This window comes from Cavia porcellus, unplaced genomic scaffold, assembly GCF_034190915.1.
Source record: "Cavia porcellus strain 051 isolate PalLab524CR breed Dunkin Hartley unplaced genomic scaffold, mCavPor4.1 scaffold_29, whole genome shotgun sequence".
In the NCBI taxonomy this organism is placed as follows: domain Eukaryota; kingdom Metazoa; phylum Chordata; class Mammalia; order Rodentia; family Caviidae; genus Cavia; species Cavia porcellus.
The window spans coordinates 13424070-13442068 of record NW_026947512.1 but is presented as its reverse complement, the minus strand read 5'-3'; the positions used below and the strand labels follow the sequence as shown (position 1 = coordinate 13442068).

Here is a 17999-nt window from a genome sequence, read left to right as displayed (position 1 = left end):
GTAACAGTGATAACATCGTCGGATCATTATGGAGTCAAGTTGGTTTGTGTGTAACAGATGATGGTAAACACAATGAATTCTAGCTGTGACCAAATCTTGTATTTCCCAATGTGGTTAGTGAACCACTGTTCAACCTGTTACCCAAACCAGAAATAAGAGATTTGTCTTAACTCTTCTACATTTCTATATTCCACATCAAGTCACTGAATACCATCACTAATCTTCTTTCCATCACCCACCACTAGTACCTTGGATTTACCTTTCTTACCCTTTCCCCAAATGACTTAAATTGACCAATGACTATTCTTCCTGTTTTATCTTTCCCTCATTTTGACATTCTCTATCGAGTCCTCAATGACTTTTCTGAAATGTGGAGCTGGTATCTTAAAACTCTTCAGTGCCTTCCCATTCTCCTAGAAAACAAATACAATTATGAGTGAAGATTCCTAAGGTCTGTACCTGCATCTTTCTTTGTCTGGTTCTGACCTTTCTTTTGTATTTATACTTCTGAGTGCTCTGCTACTTTGAGTTTCTGTGTCTTTGAACATTCAAATTCTCTGTGAAAGACCTCCTACCTTAGGATTCTTTTCTAAACTTAATTTGGGTAGGTCATCCCAATGTAAGACATGTTCCTTGCAGTCAGTTGATACAATTCTTCATGTGGAGCTTATCCATAGCACCTGTCATGTGTATCATAATCATTTGCATGTCATTCTCCTCTGAGTCTGAGTTTAATTATCTCTGAGTGAGTCAGATACATGAATTAATTTCTAGGAGAGTATGAGTTAGAAATCCCATCTTCAGACACAGGCGGTTGTTAAACATTTCTTTATTGAACATATCATCTGGCTAATGATCACTTACATCAATATTGAAGAAAGAATCGCTACAGTTATTTGCTGCCAAGGGGGAGATTCTTTTATGCTTGTTGATATAGCAAGTGTGCTCTCTTTTTTTCAATCTTCCAAACTCAGCCATTTCCTGGTAAAGAGATAATAATATTTCTTGAAAACTAATTGGAAGAGCTGATAAGGAAAGTTGTCATTCCAGTTCTTAGACCGTACTGTGGAAATTGTTCTTTACATTTTGTTTGTGAGGAAGCTATAAAATAATGCTGACTTATTGTCCAAAGAACAGCTGTTAAGATTGCAGAATGATGCTTTATTGAGGAGGTTGAGAGGGAGAAGAAAGGCATTTGAGTTGTAACTCCGTGCAACATAGAGAGGAAAGCTATCTTTCTGCCCTGAACTCCGTATAGTTCACACATAAATAAGGCACTCTGGTAATAGGCTGGAATCTATTTAATAACATGTAGTCTTCAAATTGGTCTTCTTACTCTTACTTGAAGGTTCATTGGGAGGAAAATGGCTTATGGGTGTGGGTCCATGGGTGGTTTATGGTTTAAATGGGGTCTGTGACTCCTCAGCCTCATACATATGTATGTATTAGACCATAAATTTAAAGAAAATGTGTAGTTTCTATCAAAGTAATACTAGAGGTGCAGTCATTATTTTTCCTGCCTGAATGTAGTAATTTTCCCATGAGATATGCTGATGAGAGAAAACTAATCACCTATTGCAGAGAGAATAATAACATTCAAGCAGTTGATTGCATCCAATGGCTAATGAATTATTCAAGCTTGCTTGCATTTGCACCTGGGCATGGTGTCGTGGCAGGCAGGGATGATGAACTGAGCTTTCCAAACCATTCCTGGTGGTCAACACCTAAAGTGCCGTTCAGTACAATTTGTGCCCCCTCATCTCCAAATTCCATTCATGAATTGTCAAAATATTATATATAATTTTTTGTTAGTTTGTGTTCTTTTGTGTTTTGGTAGGAGAATGCTTCAGTATCAGGAAATCACCATGGCTGTAGCTTGACAATAATACTTATAGCACTTGTCTTTGGTGCTTGTATGTTGTACTGCATTTGACCCATATAATTTGGGCTACAGTTAGGTTTCCGAGATTATTAGTAAAAGAAACCAAAACTTAGAATTTTTCCCACTTTCTTTTGTTAATAAAAAGGAAAATTCTCTGACTCTCACTTGAGGGTTTGTCCGCTTCCTTCCCACAGTAGGAGTGTACTGTTGTTTTTTAAAAAATTTTGCTGGATCATCAGAATGAAATGGATTTCCAGGACGCCAGATTAGCCGCTCACTTTTCATTAGAAGACACTCTGTTGTGCTTTGCTGCATATTGGATACTCCTGTGAAGCAGGAAGGATGTCCAAACAGTAAGATTTGGTTACCTGGCATTTTGTTTGTTGTGTAGTGGTAGATCAGTGAAAGCCACAAAGGGAGCCAGTAAATGTAAGAGTGAGATTGCGTACTTGAATTCGTTTTATTACTCGTAAGGCTTGCTAAGTTAAAAAGCAGAGAAAAGTATTCAGTGTGTCTCTGGACTTACATTTCATTTACTTTTTTCCTTCTAGTGCTGGACTCAAACCCAGAGCCTTGCACGTGCTTGGCAAGTACTGTCTTACTGAGCCACATCCCAAGCCCCTTGGGCTTATTTTTCATTCAAATTTTATAATTATTTGCTATTTAAAATATTAGATATATTCTGCTTTACTTTAATAATAGAGGAATTGCTACTAAATCCATATCATAAATGTTCGAAACAGTTTCCAGCATGACTGTGTTAAGTGACTAAGCTTCTTCCTTCCCTCCCTTTCCCTCTCCCTGGCTTCCTTCCTTCATCTTTCTCTTTAAAAACATTAGATATATAATATTATATTGATTTGGTAAGTGAAATTATTCAGGCATTTAAGACATTTTATTTCTCTTTGGTATCTAAGCATCCTGAAACCTCTCCTATGATAGCTCAAATTCCTTCTAGCTCTTTACTTTGGGGTTTTCTATTGTTTTTATTTCATTCATTTTGATTTTCAAATCAACCATTTCCTTTTTGGCTATTGGCACAGAATAGATGCTTTGTTCATTTTAATTAAATTTTAAAATGATTATTGAAACCATCTAAATTAGCAGCTATTCTAACATAGTTCCTGAAAATGATGAAATATGCAGCTACCCACCTTTTTAGCTATATTTAAAACACTAGTATCAGGAGGGTGTTGATATCTCTTTTTCTAAATTCCAGGGTAGTTTGTCTCTCTTGTGTGTAAGGCTTTTCTACGTTCATGTTATCACCTTCTCATCAGACTTCAAACTCTAGTGCACACATGGGGCCATTTCCACAGCATCTCCCTAGCATTTCTTAGCTTCTCAGTGAATTTTTTGAAATAATACATTTTATTTCAGGTGGCATATTTTAAAACAAACACAAATCTGCATTTCGCTGTTCTGTTTCAGTTATATGCAATAACAGTCTAATTGAACTTGAACCCTCAGAATTAAGAAGCAAGTCATTAACTTAATTTCAGGTCTGTTCTGTGCTATTTCATCTCTCAGAATACTCTTGCGGAAAAAAAAAAAAACAGGTATAGGTGAGAGTTTGCTTGCTTCTGTTTCTGTAACACTGCATCAGTGCAACCAAAAGCTTGAGTTGTGGAGCATTCCCACTGGCATTGGCTTATTTAGCATGTTGCCATTCAGTAAAATCTCATCAGTGATGACGTTTCTTCTACAGCACTTATAGTAAAGGTACACCATTGTCATCAGATCTGCAGGTTCAGGATGAGTCTGGGGCTTCTTGGGTTTTAGTACCTCTCAGTGGTCCTGGAATTATTTTTGAGAAACCCCGCCTTTGAATTTTGAAAGAAGTTTATTTTGAATATTCTGTGATGATTCTTCCTAAACTTGTGAATCATTCTAAATGTGCTTAAAAACTGCATTACTGGTCTGTTTACAAATTCTTTGACATTGTAGAATTAGTATTATTCTTATTCGGCATTGCTAGTGAAATTTTATATAATGCTTTCTTTTTTTGCAGTTTTATCGGTGTAGGGTATATCAACATGCCCCAAAACTACCATTTATCAGGAATGGGAAGAAACAAAACTCAAGTTGCAATATTTTTTCTCGTGTCAGTTTCTATTGAAACAATATTTGTCACCACTTAATCCCACATTTTATGTGTCCTTTTATCAGAGAAAAACTTCAGGATACTTCAAAACAAAGTCTTCTCTTAGTAATGGTCAGTATTTGATGATGCAAATATTGACCTTGAAGCTAGAGAGGGTACTGATGTTTTAAAATCAAGTCTGTGGTTTAATTTCAACAAGTATTTGTTTAGTGCTGATTCTCTGAAAATGGAAATGATAAATACAAAATTGTAAACCAAGTTTGTATTAACTCCAGCAAAACAAAACAGATATAGGTGAATTAATTATGTATCTTATGAAGCTATTGGGATAATAATGAATCGATCTTCAATACACGGCCTTCCCTTTCTTTTTTAAACTTTGTGGTTGCTTCTTTTATAGATAGATCTAGCCTTCTTTAGGTGATACACTGAAGGATTAGGAATTAGGACAATTACTGTAGACCTCAACTTATAAATTTATAGATGATCAGAATTTCTGAATGACTTAATCTGTTATTATAATTTTTTCTTTTTAGGGACTTCCTTCCTCGAGGGTCAGGCATCGTGACAAGGCGACCTCTTGTGCTGCAGCTTGTTACTTCTAAAGCAGGTAATGCATGAAGATGCTTGCTGCGTGGATGAGTCCCTCCAACGGCACCTGTCATTTCATTCCAAGGTGCTTCTTCAGGCCATGGAAGGCTTTGTGACACTCTGCTGTAGGCAGCTGCCTGTGTTTCTCCCCACATTGCCTTCTTCTTGGTTGCTCTTCTAATTTTTTGATTGTGTCAAGGAGACATTTTCATTTTCTATAGGTTTTATTTAAAACTCACTATTTATGCCTGGAAAATAATATAATAATGAACTAATACTTGCTCTCTGCAGTCCATCTATATTTTACATACAGTATATGCTTCCTTTTGCATTTCTGAGTTGCAAATTTCAACAGCCATACCTAAGTGGGGTTGAATTACATGGTAACTATAAGTTTAACTGCCTACAGAACTGAGAGTTTTCCAGAGTACTTGCACAGTTTTACATTCCCACCTGTCCCACCTGTAATCATGATGGTTCCAATTTCCCCACAGCCTTGCCATCATCTGCAGGTGTAAAGTTGTGTGTCTCGTTATGACTCTGAGCTGCATTTTCCTCATCACTGATGCTAAGTGCTTTTTCATATACTTCATATCTTGATTGGGAAAATACCCGTCCATCTTCTTTGCTCATTTAAAAATCATATTATCTTTTTTTTATTGAGTTGTAAGAGTTCTTTATATATTCTTGTACGAATTTCTTATCAAATATGTGACTTGTAAAAATTATTCCTGTTCTGTGGATTGGCCTTCCACTCAATGTGTCCTTTGAAACATGAATTTTTAATCTCGATAAACCCAATCTATTTTTTCTTTCACTGCTCATGTTTTTTGATGTCATATTTAAGAGACTTTTGCCAAAATTAAGGTCATACAGGTTGACCCTGTGTTTTCTTCTAAGAGTCTTACAATTTAGTTTGGCTCTTAGGTTTAGGTCTTTGATCTATTTTCAGTTAATATTTTTATGTAGTATAAGATCCAACTTTATTTTTTAAGAATTTTTCATCAGCACATGTTTGCAGTACATAATGATTATATTCACTTAGGGGAACTGGTATATATTGTAACATATCTTAATGTTTTTGTCCTGTCTTGATCCCACTTCTTGGTCCCTCTTTCATTTGCAAAAGATCTGTCTTCTAATTTCCTATTATCTGTCTTTTATTTTGCACTTTGTCCATATTTTGAGTTTCTTAAACTTGGCAATTTTTAAGCTTGTGTGTCTAACTTATTTCATTTAACATTATGGTTTAAAGGTGCATGCACTTTCCTGCAAATAACTCAAGTTTATTCTTCTTTATGGCAAAGCACTGCTCTGTCATGTATAAATGCTGCACTGTATCCATTCATTTGTTGATGGACATATAGCTGCTTCCAAGAGTCCGCTGTTATGACTTATGCTGCTTTAAACATGGGTATGCTATAATGTCTTTAATTTTTTTTGGAAGATACCTAAAAGAGAATAGCTGGGTCCAGTGGAATTTCTAGTATTGGTTTTTTGAGGAATATCTATATTGATTTCCATAGTGGTTGTACTAGTTTACGTTCTTACTGACAGTATAGAAGTGTTCCTTTTTATCACAGCCTCTCCAGCATTTGTTATTATTTGGCTTTCTAATGATGGTCATTCTTTTTGGGGTAGCATGGAATCTCAGTGTTGTTTTAATTTGTATTTTCTCTAATGGCCAGTGATGTTGAACATTTTTTCATGGATGTTTTTTTTGCTATTTGTATTTCTTCTTCTGAGAAGTATCTATTAATTTCAGCTATCCATTTTTGACTAGGTCTTTATTTTAAGGGGAAGTCTAATTTTTTGAGTTATTTATATGTTCTAGATATTCATCCTCTCTGATGAATAGCTAGAAAAATTTCCCCCATTTTATGGGTTGTTTCTTCACTCAGTTGGTCACTTCTTTTGCTGTGAAGAAACTTTTTAATTTGATATGATCCCATCTGTTGATTCTTTTTTTTTTTTTGTGAGATGAAGCTTCTATTCATAAAGTCCTTGTCTACATCTATATCTCCAGGATTTTTATCTTCCCATTGATTATTTGCTTATGAATGCCTATTTGCCCAGCACTGTTTATGAAAAAACTATACTTCCTACCTTGTGTGATCTTAGCACCCCTGTCAAAAATTTATTTATCATAGTTACATGGCTTATATCTGACACATATATCTGACCTCTATTGATCTAAATATCCATTGTTGAACCAGTACCACACTGTTGTATTTATTTTTCTCTGTAGTATTTTTTGAAGTTAGGAAGCAGGAGTCCTGATTTGTTTGTATTTTTTAAGATTGTTTTGACTATTTTAATATTGCTTCAATATTCTACATGAGTTTTACTATCAGCTTCTTTTATTTCAGAAATGTGAGAGTTTTTAGCATCTGAAAGTTACTTAATATAATGCATCATATCATTACAATGAAAATCAAGTTAAAAAAAAGTCTCAGGATCATCTCAATAGATTCAAAAAACATATTTGATAAAATCCAACATCCATTTATGATGAAAAGCTCACTAAAATGTTAAGAGCATGTATAAGAACTGCACAGCCAACCTACTCAAATATGAAAGACTGGATGCTTTTCCTCTGAGAACACAAACGGGACAAAAAGGTCTGCTTTTGTCAATTCTATTCAGCATTGCCCTGGAGGGGCTAATGAGGTCACATGGGCAAGAAAAAGAAATAGAAAGTATCTCTATTGGAAAGTATGAAGTAAGATAATCTCTGTTTTCAGATGATATGATTATATACCTGGAAAACTCCCCAAAAATCTGCTATTAGAACTAATAAATGAGTTCAAGAAAGTTATAGACTTATGATAAATATGCAAAAATCAATTGTATTTCTATACACTTGCATTGAACAATACAAAAATTAAATTAAGAAAAAATTCCATTTACATGAACATCAAAGAATATATGCTTAGGAATAAATTTACTAAAAGAAACATGAAACTTGTTCTCTGAAAACTATAAGGTATCACTGGAAGAAATTAGAGAAGATCTAAATAAGTTGGAAAAACATCCCATATTTGCTGATTGAAGACTTATACTCCCAAAATTGATGTACAAATTCAATGATTCCTGTCAGGATCCTAACCAACTTCTTTGTAGATACTTTCACCATTTTTTAATGTTAAAAAATTATATACTGTCTGATTCAAGGAAGAGACTCAAGTGCCATTCAAAAGAGTGAATTACTTGAAAACCTACAGTGTTTCAGTCACTATTGTAGGCTCTGATGATATAGCAGTGACTATATTTCACTACCTGTGTGGTGATTTACATCCTGGTGAAAACTTCTTAATACACAGAAGTTTTACTCATTATAGTTGTAAAACATTTTATATTCCAAAGGAAAGTTAATATTTAGCACAGTTTTATTCCTTTATAATCTTTTTAATTGAATTGTTTTGTGGTGCTGGAGGTTGAACTCAGGGCCTTATATGTGCTAGGGTATTGCTCTACTACCGAATGACACTCCAGTCCTTTTAATTAATTGATAATTTTTTTGCTAAATTATCCAGGTTTACCTAGAGCTTGTGGTCTTGCATTAGCTACTTAGCTTGCATATCAGCTACCACTGATCCTAGTTTTACTTTATCTTTAATTTAATTTTGGATATTGAACCCATGTTCTTCACCCGGAACTGGCTCTCCAGGCTTTTTATTTTTATTTTTGAGGCAGGGTATCACTAAGTCACTAAGTTGCTCCAGCTAGGTTTGAGCTCAGGATCCTCTTGTTTTGGCTTCCTAGAGTTCTGGGATTACATCATGCATCACCAATTTTTACATTGGTTCTTTATTTTATCTTACATTTATTTTCATATATACTGAAATGATTTTCCCTAGTCTCTCTTATGTTCCTTTATTTTAATGACTTTTATCTATTTCTAAATATTGCTTCTGCTTTATTGGGCCAATACTACAGTGTTTAGTTTTGTGGATTCATAATTTTTTTTCACATAAACTTGTCAGGGCTGTAGTTCTGTCCTCATTTCTTAGTTTTTTAGGACTTCTTTTCTATTTTTTTAAAATTTTATTTAAGGAGAAAAAGAAAAAAAGCAGAGAAAGGGTACAAGTTATACAGATTTACAGAAAAAAACAGCAGGAAATCACTAGTTAATGGATTACATATTGTCATCTTAGAAATAGTTGTTCAAGTTACAAAATTAAAGCTTATAAAGTGGACATTCCGATAGTGAGACTGCAAACAGTTCTGTTCAATGATCCAACCAAACTCAGTAATATCATTATTTATCTTATACACTTAAATATACATGCAGTTATATCGTTTAGAGCACTTTCTTTTCCTCTCTTTTGTACAATGACAATTACACATTTTGGGTTTTATTGCTCCCACAGTTCTTATTACTTTTTTTGGAAGAGAATAGAACCAAATGTGACATAACAGAGCAGAGTCAGTCAAATCAAAAGGGTGGACATAATAGATAATGTAAAAGCATAATACAAGGTGATCAACAATACTTACCACAATGCCTCCTGCTATCTCTAATATCATCAGTTATAATAAAATTGAACAAAACAGTAAAGAACAAAACCGGCAAAACCAAAACATTGGAGACATTACAGGTCTTCAAAAGTAGATAATAGTCAACCAGAATGGGTGTCATAATGAATCCCACTATCCTCACAGCTGTTGCCTAAACTTTCAAACCTGGTACTATCAAGAAAAACAGAATAGAGGGACATCAGTCAAAACAAGATGGTGAGAGCAATACAGGGCTTTAAATCAAGATAATGGAAAGTCAAAGTGGGTTACTATAGTATATCCTATTTTTATTTATTTTTCCTTTAATTAAAAGGATAAGAATAAAAAATTAAATAATAAAATGGAGATTGAGATAAAAGAGGGCATAACAGCAAAACAGCACAGATGAAAACATAACCATTTAAGCAAAATAGTGTTTCACCACAAGATAATCCCGACATAAAAGTAGTTACCATATTGTCTCTTTCCTTGAAATCTTTGAGTATAACTTCGTATACTGTAGCATCAAATATATCAAAACAATGTAAAACCATTTAAGAGAATGACAGTATTACAGGGTATTTAGAATAAACTAACAGAAAATGAACAATGGCTTCTGTATAATTTCCTTGTCTATAAAAGTTTTTGCTTCTACTATCATACATAATAAAATCCAATAAGATATAACCTGTTTAGACCAATGGAGATAGAAGAACAAAAGCTTGATGAGACTTCAAAACAAGATGATACTAAATCAGTATTACCTATTAAGACGTCATTTTCTCCAAAATAGCTGTTCCTATCATCCAATCTTCTCTGCCTCATTTCTGTTGAGCTCTTTTTCTGTCATTAGTTGTCAGTTTGTCTTCTTCATTTTGTTTTCTGCTCCATTCATTGTGGCCTCTCTGCCACTATTTCTGGATTTTTCGTATTTTTCTTTTTAAGAATATTCTGCAGTATTCTCTGTAGAGTTGAATTGGTGGTTGCATATTCCCCTAGTTCCTCTTTATCCTGGAAGCACCTTGTTTTTCCATCAATTTCCAGGGATAGTTGTGCAGGATATATCAATCTTGGCTGGAGATTATTATCTTTCAAAGCTTGAATTATTTCCCCCACGCTCTTTGTGATTTGATGGTTTGTGCCGAGAAATCTGCTGTAATTCTGATGGGTGTTCCCTTGTAAGTGATCTATTTCTTTTAATATTCTGTTCTTGTATTGGATTTCTGGAATTTTAATTATTATATGCCTGGGTGTTGCTCTGTTTGGGTTGTAGGTGGCTGGGGTCCTCTATGCTTCATACAACTGAGTATCTTTACCTTTTGCTAAATTAGGAAAATTTTCCTGGATTGTTTCTGCGAATAGCTTTTGTAGTTCATTTGTTTGTGTCTCTACTTCTTCTTTTATGTTCTTAATTCTTAAGTTATAGATCCTCTTATCATCTTCTAGTCTTTGTATTATTGCTGTTTGTTTCTTTGTTATTTTTAAGAAGTTTTTCATTTCATTCTCCCATATTACAAATCTGCCCTCCAGTTCAGGTAATCTATCCTTAGTTTCTTTCAAGCTGTTATGCCAGTTTTCGATAGAGTTTTTAGTTTCCTGGTAATCTCTTTGAACCTGCTTCACGTAGTCTATGCTTTCTCTATTTTCTCCATCAAACAATTCTCCCCTCTTTTTCTGTTCTTCCATTTCACCATCTGTTTTTTCTTGGGTGGTGCTTAGCATTTCTCTAACTATTCTGCTTATGTCTAGCTTCAGGTCATTAATAACTTCATTCCTGAACTTGTCTATGAGGCTCTGGAGATAGCGCTTTATATCTATTGGTGCTGTGTCTGCTGTTGCCTCTTTCTCAGGTTTGGGGGCCGAGGACCCTTTCTTGTTGCTGCCTCTTTCCATATTCTTTGTTCCTTAAATATGCAAGCGTATATAGGAGGCCCAGCTTCCTTCCCTGTTGGCCACAGTCTGATTGAATTGTTCTGGCTAGGTGTTCTTGCCCCCCGCAGCGTACCAGGAAGTTGCAGACCAGGCAGCCTATGTGGGGCCCGCCCCTCCAGATCAATCTACTTTCAGGCACTGGTACCTGAGTTGTGCTAGCCTACTGGGTCTCAGCCAACAGCGTCATGTAGGCTAGGCACTGCTCACCAATCCCTCTTGAGAGGGGGATACGTGACTGAAGTCACTGCAGCACCCTGTTTCCACAAGTCAGCCCGGTCCCAGAATGTCTTCTGTTGGAGTCTCCTAGACCGTGGAAGAGTCCCAGTTTCTCTCACTCACTACAGGTCAATGCACAGCTCCCTGCTGGTCCTGCTTTTAATTCCGTTCACTGATTCCCGTTCTCAGAGCTTTTGCTCATCTCTCTCCCTGCCAAGAGGTTGTAGACGCAGCAGCAGCAGCGGCGGCGGGAAACCCAAATCGCGGCTTCCAATGGCGTGGGCTCCAGCTTCCACACTGAGGCTTTTCTGTTCTTGTTATAGCACCAGGATTGCATTCCCAGTTGGTTTCTCTCATCCCAGTTCGTTCTTGGGTCAGCAGGGCATATCTCCACTTGCTTATGATTCTTTACTCCACACCATTCCTGAATTCTAAGCTGGGTCTTTCAGAGAGCCTCCGTAGCTGCTGCTATCTGTCCGCCATGTTCTCCTGGAAGTCCCTTCTTTTCTATTTGTATGGAAATGCGTACAATAATTTTGTAAAAACAAAACTGATACCACAAGAATTATTTTAAATCAATAGATTCATTAGAGAATAATTGGTGTCTTTAAAATATTAATTGTTTTTCTAACCAAGGGATAAAACTGTATTAATTTGCTCAGGTTTTCTTTTGTATTTTGTAGTCATATATTTGCTGGTCATTGTATAGTGTCCATGCATTTCTTGTTAGCTTCTTTGTATTTATTTTTGTGACTCCTGACTTTTAAAAAAGGATTTTACCCCATTAAATATATATTTTTTAAACATTGTGGGAAGCTTTTGGAATGGCCTAGCCACCTTGGACTGCTGCCGCTGGGCTTGCCCCTGGGCTGGAAACACCTGTGATGCGTGCGGCATGACCTAATCACCTCAGACTGCTGCCGTGAGCCCACCCCTCATCCCAGAACACCTGGGATGCTTCTAGCACGATTGAGCCATCTTGCACTGTCTTTGAGGGCCTGTCCCTTGGGGAACCCACCCACTTCCTGGATCTAGTACTGCAGTTTATCTTTGGATCTAACTCCTTCTCCCAGAACCTTGGACTATAGTGGATTACCATGTTGGCTGGATGGGAGACTCAGCAACCCTCATCCAACAGAAGACCTCAGCAGGCTCCAGTCAATGGAGGTCTGTAGTGGGTAAATAGGAGTGGAAGTGAAACTCCCTCCAACTGTAAGACCTTGAAGAACCTACAAGAGAGTGGGTAATCCCCTTCTCCATATAGAGAACATCAGACAGTTTGAGGAGCATGCTAATAAGGCCTCTGTCAACTTGGAGAAAGTTAAAAGAGCTTATGAAACTCCTAGTGACACAGCAGGGCTTCAGCTGACACAAACACATAGGCAGGGAAATCTGGTGATCTGCAACAACTTGAAGACATAGCAACAGCAGGAACTAAGAGTTGACCTACATCTATACTTCTAGGATAGTTAGCCCAGAAAGAATATAGGACTCACCCAACAGGCCCTGTAGGAGGAATTCAGGTGACTGGCTCTCCCCTTCATTGTGGTACCCAGCAATTAGATAAACATAAACCACACAGTAGGACCCTAAAATTCACCCTACAGACAGTTGAGACTATTGGGATTGAAATACCAAATATTTACCTAAAAGGTGAAAATGACCAAATGAAAAGACAAAATGAAATCTCGAACAGCTAGTCCATCAGGAGCAAGTACAGATGACATCGAAATAAAGGACTTTAAAAGTGATACACCAGGAATCTCTGAAAAGATAGCAAATGAAGTAAAGAAACAAATCCATGAGGCTATAGATGAAATCAAATTAGAAATAATGTCTTACATAAAGACAGAAAGAGCAACCTTAGTAAATAAATTGCTCAACATAGCTAGAGAAGAAATAGACAAAAAAATACAGGAGCATGAGAAATTGATTGAAACTTTGAATGAACAATGAAGAAAACAAGCAGAATCCATGAAACAAATTCAAAGAGATATCCAAGAAACAAATTCTATTGAAAGCTGGCAAAACTGTGTAAATGAAGCTGAGGATAGAATTTCAGACCTTAAAGACAGGATCACAGATAGTGATCATGAAAGGGTAGAACTTATAAAAACAACAAAGCAGCATGAAATGACAATCCAGCAGCTTCAAGATGATGCCAAGAGAAACAATATAAGACTAATAGGCATCAGTGAAGATACAGGAGTCAATGAAATGACAATACTAAACTGCTCACAGAGGTAATAGCAGAAAATTTCCCACACATAAGGAAAAATCTGTTGTACAAATAAGTGAGGCATACAGAACACCAGTCACAACCTACATAAATCTATACCCAGACATACAATAATCAAGATCCCAGATGTACAACATAAAAACAGAATATTGAAAGCTGTTAGAGAAAAGACACAACTCACCTATCAAGGAAAACCTATTAGAATCCCAGCAGACTTTTCAGCACAAACCTTCAAGTTAAGCCGAGCTTCGAGCCAAGTATTTCAAGCCCTAAATGAAAACAACTTTCAACCCAAACTGATGTACCCAGAAAACTGTCTTTCAAATTTAATGGAGAAATAAGATACAACTGAAGGAACTCAGGTCCACCAAACCAACCCTAGAAAGAGTACTGAAAGACATTCTAGATAGAGATGAAATGACCACAATCTTCAGAACAACAGAAAGAAACTAGCAGGCTGGACAAGAAAGTAAACAAGAGGGAAAAGCAGAAAGAAAACAACTGGAACATAACATAGCAAAGTCAAGCCAGTGCATATCAATGATATACATAAATTTAAATGGGTTCAATTCACCTATCAAAAGAAGCATGTTGACAGACTGGATCAAGAAACAGGATCCCACAATGTGCTGTATACAAGAAACACATATGACTCAAAAAGAAACTCATAGATTAAAAGTCAAAGAGTGGGAAACAGTATTCTATGGAACAGGAACCCAGAAAAAAGCAGAGGTAGCTATTCTGCTTGCAGGCAAAGTGATCTTCAAACCTAATAGGATTATAAGAGATAAAGAGGGCCACTACATACTTGTAAATGGAAAGCTACAAGAGAAAGATCTAACAATTATAAATATATATGCACCAAATACAGGAGCACCCAACTATATAAGACAAATACTAATAGACATGAAAAACCAAATACACAAGAATGCAATTGTAATAGGAGACCTTAACACCCCACTGTCACAAAGAGATAGGTCAACTAGACAAAAAGTCAGCAAAGAAATAACAGAACTGAATCATACCTGTGAGCAAATGGATTTAGTGGATGTTTACAGAGTGTTCCATCCAACCACATCAGAATATACATTCTTCACAGCTGTACATGGAACATTCTCCAAAATAGACCATATATTAACCCACAAAGCATTCTTAACTAAATGCAAAGGGAGCGCAATTATCCCATGCATAATATCTGGTTATAGCGCATTAAAATTGGAAATCAATGGCAAAAAAACACTTCAAAACCTACATAAATGCATGAAAATTAAATAATCACCTTCTGAATAACCAGTGGGTTACAGAAAAAATTAAAGAAGAAATAAAACAATACCTACAATACAATGAAAATGCAGATACAACATACCATAATCTATGGGACACAGTGAAAGCAATGAAAGAGGGAAATATATAGCAATAAATAGTCACATCAAGAAAATGGAACAAACACAAATAAATAATCTAATGCTACACCTCAAGTTTCTAGAAATGGAAGAGTAAGTGAAACTCAAAATTCATAGAAGGGAGGAAATTGTAAAGATTAGAGCAGAAATTAATGCCATTGAAACTAAAAAAAAACAATACAAAGAATGAATCACAGAGCTGTTTTTTTGAGAGACTAAACAAAATTGATAAACTTCTGGCCAAGTTTATCAAGAAAAAAAGAGAAAAACTCAAATCCATGTGATATGGTCTGAAAAGAAGGAAATTACTACAGATTCCATGGAAATTCAAAATATCATGAACACCTACTTTGAAAATCTCTACTCACAAAGGGTGGAAAACACAGAGGAAATGGACAGATTTCTAGGAACATATGAGCTACCAAAGCTCAATCAAGAAGATATAGCAATTTTGAATAACCCAATATCAGCTACTGAAATAAAAAAAATGTGATTAAAAACTTACCAACAAAGAAAAGCCCAGGTCTTGATGGATTCACAGCTAAATTCTATAAGAAATTTAGAGAAAATTTAATGCCAATACTCCTTAAACTCTTCAATGAAATTGAAAGAGAAGCAATCCTCCCTAATTCTTGGAGGTATCACTCTGATACCAAAACCAGAGAAAGACCCAAAGAAAAAGGAGAACTATAGACCAATCTCACTAATGAACACTGATGCAAAGATTCTCAATAAAATATTGGCAAATATTGGCAGAAAATCATCAAGAAGATTATCCACCATGACCAAGTGGGATTTATTCCAGGAATGCAGGGATGGCTCAACATACACAAAGCAATAAATGAAATACACCACATCAACAGAGCCAAAAATAAAAATCACATGGTCATTTTATTAGATGCAGAAAAAGCTTTCTATAAGTATAACACATTTTCATGATAAAAACCCTACAGAAACTCAGAATAGACGGTATGTACCTCAATCTCATAAAGGCCATCTATGACAAACCGACAGCCAATATTATACTAAATAGACAAAAACTGAAAGCCTTCACTCTAAAATCAGGAACAAGACAAGGATGTCCACTATCACCACTTCTGTTCAATATAGTTCTGGAAATATTAGCCAGAGCAATCAGACAAGAGGGAGAAATCAAAGGAATAAAAATAGGAAAAGAAGAAGTTAAATATTATTTGCAGATGGCATGATACTCTACGTAGAAGACCTCGAAAACTCCATTAAAAGACTACTAGAGGTAATAAATTTAGCAGAGTATCTGGATACAAAGTTAACACTCAAAAATCAATAGCATTCCTGTGTACAAACAAAAATTCTATGAGAGAAATTATGGAAATATCGCCTTTCACAATAGCATCTAAAAAAATGAAATACTTCAGAATCAACCTAACCAAGAATGTAAAAGACCTATATGCTGAAAATTATACTACTCTAAATAAGGAGATTGAAGAGGATATTAGAAAATGGAAGGCTATTCCTTGTTCTTGGTTAGGAAGAACCAACATTGTGAAAATGGCCATACTCCCAAAACTGTTACACAGATTTAATGCAATCTCAATCAGAATACCATTAACATACCTTATGGATCTAGAGAAAATATTCCAAAAATTCATCTGGAAACAGCAGAAACCTAGAAGAGCAAAGGCAATTCTAGGCAACAAAGGCAAGACAGGAGGCATCTCAATTCCTGACTTGAAACTATACTACAAAGCCACAGTAATAAAATCAGCATGGTACTGGCAAAGAAATAGACTTGAGGACCAATGAAACAGATCAGGAGATGCAAACACTACTTCAAAGACACTTAGCCACTTTATATTTGACAAAGGGGCTAAACATGTTCACTGGAAAAAAATAGCCTGTTTAATAAATGGTGCTGGAAAAATTGGTTCTCCACATGCCAAAGACTGAAAACAGACCCATGCCTATCACCATACATTAAACTAAAGTCAAAATGGATCAAGGATCTAAATATTAAAACAAAAACACTAAATCTACTGGAAGACAAGGTAAATAAAAATCTTGGAGATGGGTAGGGAGAAAATTCATGAATAAAATGCAAGCCACATGGGAAATACTTCAATCAACACCTGGGATCTCATATGACTAAAATGTCTTTGCACTTCAAAAGAAATCACCAACAATGTGAAAAGAAAACCAACAGAGTGGGAAAGAATTTTAGCCAACAATCCTTCAGACAGAGGACTTATATCCAGAACATATAAAGAACTGAAAAGCATCAAGCCCCCAGATTCAAAGACCCTCTCTAAAAATGGGCATCTGAGAACACACATTTCTCAGATGAAGATATACAAATGGCAAATAAAAATATGAAGAAATGTTCAGGATCACTGGTCATTCCAGAAATGCAAATTAAAACAGCATTGAGATTTCATCTCACCCTGGAATAATGGCTGCCATCAAGAAAAAAAACTGATGATAACAAATGTTGGTGAGGATGTGGGGAAAAAGGAACACTGCTCCACTGTTGGTGGGAATGCAGAGTGGTGCAACCACTATGGAAATCAATAATGAGATTCCTCAAAGAACTAGGATTGGAAGTTCCATTCCATCCAGCCATTCCCCTCCTGGGTATTTTCTCAGAAAAATTGAAAAGGTCATGTCACAGTGATATATATGTACCCATGTTCATAGCAGCAGAATTTATGATAGCTAACTCTTGGAAACAACCAAAATGCCCATCAACTGTAGAGTGGTTGAAAAAGTGTGGTATTTTTATACAATGGAATACTATTTGGCTATAAAAAAGGATGGCCTTGAGGCCTTTTTAGGTAGATGATAGATAGAGGCAACTTGAGAATATCCTCATTAGTGAAATAAACAATACTCACATTAGTAAATATCACATTGTCTCTCTAGTGTAAAAATAATAAGAACTGACAGAATAATGGGATCCAAAAAGTATAATAGATAATGTAAAACTGAAAGGGAAGGAAAGTGCTTTAAAGGATATAATGATATATATAGTGTATAAGATAGATGACCGTATTACTAAATGTCTAGATCCTTGAACAGAAGAGATTGCATTGTCAATGTTTGAGTGTCTGGCCACTTTTTATTGTTTGATTTCATAACTTTAGCAACTATTGTTAA

The 17999-nt window shown here is 35.7% G+C and overlaps 1 protein-coding gene across 6 annotated transcripts in view; it reads left to right on the top strand.

Moving 5' to 3' along the window:
- Dnm3 (dynamin 3) overlaps nucleotides 1-17999 on the top strand; it is a 548406-nt gene that overhangs the window by 88186 nt on the left and 442221 nt on the right. For all 6 annotated transcript variants that reach the window (XM_063239982.1, XM_063239981.1, XM_063239980.1 and 3 more), the window contains exon 2: nucleotides 4523-4596. In XM_063239982.1, the coding sequence (XP_063096052.1) occupies nucleotides 4523-4596 (74 nt within the window). The remainder of the gene's footprint in view (nucleotides 1-4522; nucleotides 4597-17999) is intronic.